This window comes from Sinocyclocheilus rhinocerous, unplaced genomic scaffold, assembly GCF_001515625.1.
Source record: "Sinocyclocheilus rhinocerous isolate Xijiao unplaced genomic scaffold, SAMN03320098_v1.1 scaffold682, whole genome shotgun sequence".
Lineage (NCBI taxonomy): Eukaryota > Metazoa > Chordata > Actinopteri > Cypriniformes > Cyprinidae > Sinocyclocheilus > Sinocyclocheilus rhinocerous.
Window position 1 is genome coordinate 932,010 of NW_015642528.1, and position 4,899 is coordinate 936,908.

The window sequence follows — 4,899 nt, forward strand, 5'->3', positions numbered from 1 at the left end:
CTCCCGAGTGAACGAGATGATCAGTCGCCTCTATCTACCTAAAACAATGTGTTTTGACACACACAAATAGAATACCTAACTTTAGCAAGTAGGTCTCATCTAATCTGGTTACTTGATTTACAAATAAAACAAAATTACAAGAATGAACAATCAAGTCTTTGCTCAGAATGTAAAGCCATTCACACGACATACAAATGACGGCTCAATCACGGTTCAGGAATCTGAGCAGGTCTCACGGCGCGACGCTAAATAAAACGTGTTGAGCTCAGAATCGCTAAAAGCTTAAAATGGTGTCTGACTCTTTGACAATCAATCTCCTGATCCAAATCAACATCTTCCACAAAGGTTGACCTTTTCTGATGCCTAAAAGGTGCAAAGGAGCACTTGATGTGCTGGTCTGTCATGTATAAGCTAACGCTACATCCAAACAAATGAATAAAATCTTCACTATACGGCAGCTGCGACAACAGCGTAGCTTCTCCAACCGACATGAATGCTTCCCAGCTCACAACTTGCGCTCGCTAATATTTAACGCTCCGATGCTAGTCAAGTATGAATGTCCATATCTTTGATGACCCTCAAAACGCCACAGCAGACAGCAAAAAGTACGGTCACATTAGCGAAATTTTGGCGAAATTTCGCAGGGAGAAAAGTGTTATTGTTTATCGACAATAGTAGCAATGTACGAAGTGCAGCTCAGAAAAAGATCGCTTTCAAACTAAGCAGTTAATGTGGTGAACCTGGAGAACTTGAAAGACATCGCAAAATCTAACGTCCTTGCACAAAATTACCGAACATGAGGATTTCCATTAAAACGACTGGATTCCACCCGCAAAAATTCGCCAAACAATGGTTAATGTGACCGCACTTGAAGGCTTATCAGACAGATGGTGTTGAAATCCTAAAACATCAAATACTGAGGTGTTCAGGATATGAGCTGCAGTCACATTAGCAAAATGTTGGCGAAATTTCTTGTCTATCGTCAATAGTGAAACAATGTATGAAGAACAGCTCACGTAGAAGTCACTTTCAAACCAAACAGGTTTTTGTTGGTCAAATCCGTGAAATCTAATGTGGGGAAATGCGAAATTACCAAACGTGTAAATTCCTGTTAAAATGACTGCATTTTGCCCCGTGAAAACTTGCCGAGCAACATTAAATGTGACCGCACCTAAACAGAAAGCTGCTTAGTTTGAAAGTAACTTCACATATGGCAACACTATTGATAATAGACAACAAACCATTTTTGCGCACAAAATTTTGTCGAAATATGACGGCACCTTTAAGCAGCAGCCATTATCTGCTGGAAGATCAAATTAATGATATATTATCAACAGAGTTGAGTCTGAAGACTTTTTATAGCACCTTACGTAGGCTGTTAAAATGCCTTTAATGTGGTGATTGGCCATTGGGAGGGGCTTAGCCATGAACCACGCACCCATAACCCCCCTTTAACCTGCGATCTGGAGGTCAAGGGTTTACCTTTACTTGCTTTTCGATTTGAATTTGTTTCCCAGGCTGAAGAAACAGTACACTGATGCAGTCAGTACAAGCTGACTGCACATCTGTACAAGCGATAAGACACAGAACATGCCACCTCTCGTCTGACGGCCATTACATCCCCCTTGGACAATGGCTAGCACGGTAAAATGTACATTTGCCCAGGTATGTCTGTTCAGACAGTGAAAATACATGTCTTTCTGTAGAAAAGAAGCACCGTTGGATGATAGAAACAATAAAAACCTTTGGCTGCTGGGAATAGCCCTCTCATCCCAAAGAGATTTTCCCCCAAGGGTATTCACAGAGGAGAGAGACAGGAGCTGGGTTGCCGTTTCTGGTTTAACAAAACAAACAAACAAAAAAAAAGGCTCGAAAATGGCCTACAAAGGCAGTAGATTTCATTTTTTGTCACTTAAACGAAAAAAAAGAAAAAAGAAAACTAAAACACAACAGGAACAAGCATTAAGGAGCCCTATTAAGGCCAATGTATGCCTTTTTATGTAAGGGGCATCGCATGTTGATGACAAAAATACTATAGTTTATAATGGCACAAAATCCTATCCTCCTCACAGTACAGTACACTTTATAGTCTTATTGATTAAGGAAGCTGTAGTATTTTTGGCATTACTATAGTACTTTCTGAATAGAGCTCGATAACCGCGAGAAGTGAGGTTGGCGTAAACAAAAAATGTCACTCACAGTAGTCACCAAGGTTTTGCTTCAGTGCAAGTTTGTGTTCAAAAAGTGAAGAAGGATATAGCAGCTTCTGTACATATGTTTATCAAAAATGGCATTGGAATGAAATGTTCCCTTATTCAAATGGTTGCCATTGCCATGCAAGCACATGTCTCTGCCTGTACTGTAGCTTTAACAGATGAATTGTTGTGCTTTGTAGAAAAGTATTTCCATTTTCTCCTCAAATGTGGAGAGGGAGTTTTAGTATTAGTGTGTGAGTAGACAACGCTTGCAACATCTCAAACGCACGCATAATCATGTAATACCATCACTAACAGCCATGGTGCTAATATATGTAAAAAATTCATACGCTACCATTTAAAAAATCTGGGGTCAGTAAGATTTTTTAAAGGAAATCAATACTTTTATTTAGCATGGATACATTTAAAATGATCAAAAGTGACAGGCATTTATTATGTCACAAAAGACTTCTAATTTAAATAAATGCTGTTCTTTTCATCATCAAAAAATTGTGAAAAAAAAATCATGGTTTTCACAGAAGTATTCAACAGTACAACTGGTTTCAACAATATGAAATGTTTCTTAAGCACCAAATCAACATACTAAAATGATTTCTGAAAGATCACGTGACACTGAAGACTGCAGCAATGGCTGCTGAAAATTCAGCTTTGCAATCATCAGCATTATAAACTATACTACAATAAAAACGGTTATTTTAAATTGTAATAATATTTTTGTTTTTACTGTATTTTTGATCAAATAAATGCAGTCTTGGTAAGTATAAGAGATTACTTTCAAAAACACTTGAAAATCATACTGACCTCAAACTTTTGAATGGTAGTGTACAATGCACTTTTCATGGATGGTTTGCTAATATGTCCGAAATTTGCACTGTGGAATGTCATATTTGAAAATACAAACAAATGTTTGGATTGTTAACGTCTACTGTGTTTATCAGTATAGCAGCACTGAGATTGTGGTGTGTTTGAGGTATACCTGTGAAAACCCTGTGATCTGCTAGATATGGTCGAGACTGTTGGCAGAATGAAACAGAAGCTTGACAGCTGTGCTCTTATTAGACGCACCATCTGATAAGAGTCACTAAATCCCAAAGATAAGTTGAGGCATATAAGATATTCTTTTTAATCTGCTCAAGATGACCGATCCTTCTGAATTTGAAGTAAATGGACTAGAGCAAAACCTTGGAGCACAAGCATTTTCTTGTGATACATTGAGCGTAACGGAAAAGAGAAGAGGAGTAAACCACTGGAGGCAGGTGTGGACTTGAAGACGTTGGCTGGCTGAGCAAAGGTGGAAGGAGCTCAGAGTTTGGGGAGAGTGTGGCCTGTAATCTCTGGGACTTCAGAGGAGAGTGGCATGGTCTGGGTCTGCTGTGTCCATACTAGCCAAAATGGCTTTCTGGTCTTCTCGGGGCGGGCGGCGGTACAGCAGAGCGGAGAAGCGGGCGTACGGGTCCTGGCGAGTCAACTTTTTCTTCTTCTTGCGGAGGTAGAGAGCTTCTTCTGGCTGGAGGACCTGAGAGGTGTGGGGCTGCTGGGTCTGAGAGGGGGGCACACCTGTACAGAGAGAAAGGCTGATGAGCACATGAGGACAGGTGTGCTAAAAGTAAGGCAAGATGCTAAACGTGGAGAAACCAGTAGCAAAAAATTTAAGATCTCTCCGAGTGTCTTATATATGCCTTAATATAACTGAAACCAGTGCTACTTTCATGCCCCTGTATCACACTGTGGACTTGCGCTTTCTTTTTTTGCATACGAAAACATAAACGCAACTGGTGCCATCTTGCGTCTCAGTTATCGCTTGTAGTGAAAATTATAGATTTAATTATAGATTAAAATGTATAAACTAAATATAATTAGACTATATTTTGACAATATTTAGACTATATTTTGCTGTGTGTGTGTTATTGTGCTGATATCTTAAGGACTACCGGGGACAGCTGACTACTAAAGTATTTTTATATATTTCATATTCTGTGTGGTCAGTTCACAGCAGTGATAGAAATTAATCTTTTCCTGTTTAAATAGATTTTTACCTTTTATGGGCATTTGTACCTTTATAAAGCCATTTTTTTCTAAAACTGTGCAAATTCTTACATTTAATCAGTCAATTATAATAATAATACATTTAGGCTGTTACAAACAAATTAAATCAGTATCAACAAAATTAATCTTTGCAGAAGTTGCATATGAAGTGGCATTTAGATGTATTTACACATGTTAATGCAGTTTAGAGGGACATGGAATGCTTTAACCTGCAGTTACAAATGCATAAATAATGTTTTGATATTTTAAACATGAAATATTGAATACCGATATTTGAAATTATTAAAAAAATGAAAACATACTTTAAAAATGTAAAATTAAAACAATTAAAACCGCCAGTAGGTGGCAGCAAGCCACTGTTAAGGGAGTCATTTCGATTGAACCGAATCATTTAAATGGTTGATTCATTCAGGAACGAAATTCCGTCATGTTGCTCAGATACACAAAACAGTGCTGTGGCTGTGTTTGGAATGATTTTTGTCGGCGAAATAGCGTAAAAATAGCCAATATGGTGTCTAAAATGTAAGTCTCTTGATATTAACTTATAGTTTATTGAACTGTTGTATAAAATCAATATCACATTTGTAACCATGCTGATTTTTTTTTTTTAAACGGCACTCTTCTTTGGTTATTGATT

The 4,899-nt window shown here is 37.9% G+C and overlaps 1 protein-coding gene across 4 annotated transcripts in view; it reads right to left on the bottom strand.

The window, feature by feature from the left end:
• Nucleotides 1-1,763: 1,763 nt before the first annotated feature.
• The window catches only part of LOC107756109 (protein turtle homolog B-like), a 122,147-nt gene continuing 119,011 nt past the window's right edge, over nucleotides 1,764-4,899 (bottom strand). For 3 of the 4 annotated variants that reach the window (XM_016573105.1, XM_016573106.1, XM_016573104.1), the window contains one exon: nucleotides 3,091-3,773. In XM_016573105.1, coding sequence (XP_016428591.1) covers nucleotides 3,559-3,773 — 215 coding nt within the window. In that variant the 3' untranslated portion in view covers nucleotides 3,091-3,558. Of the gene's footprint in view, nucleotides 1,835-3,090; nucleotides 3,774-4,899 lie in introns of those variants that run through there. The other variant, XR_001641783.1, reaches the window with a different exon arrangement.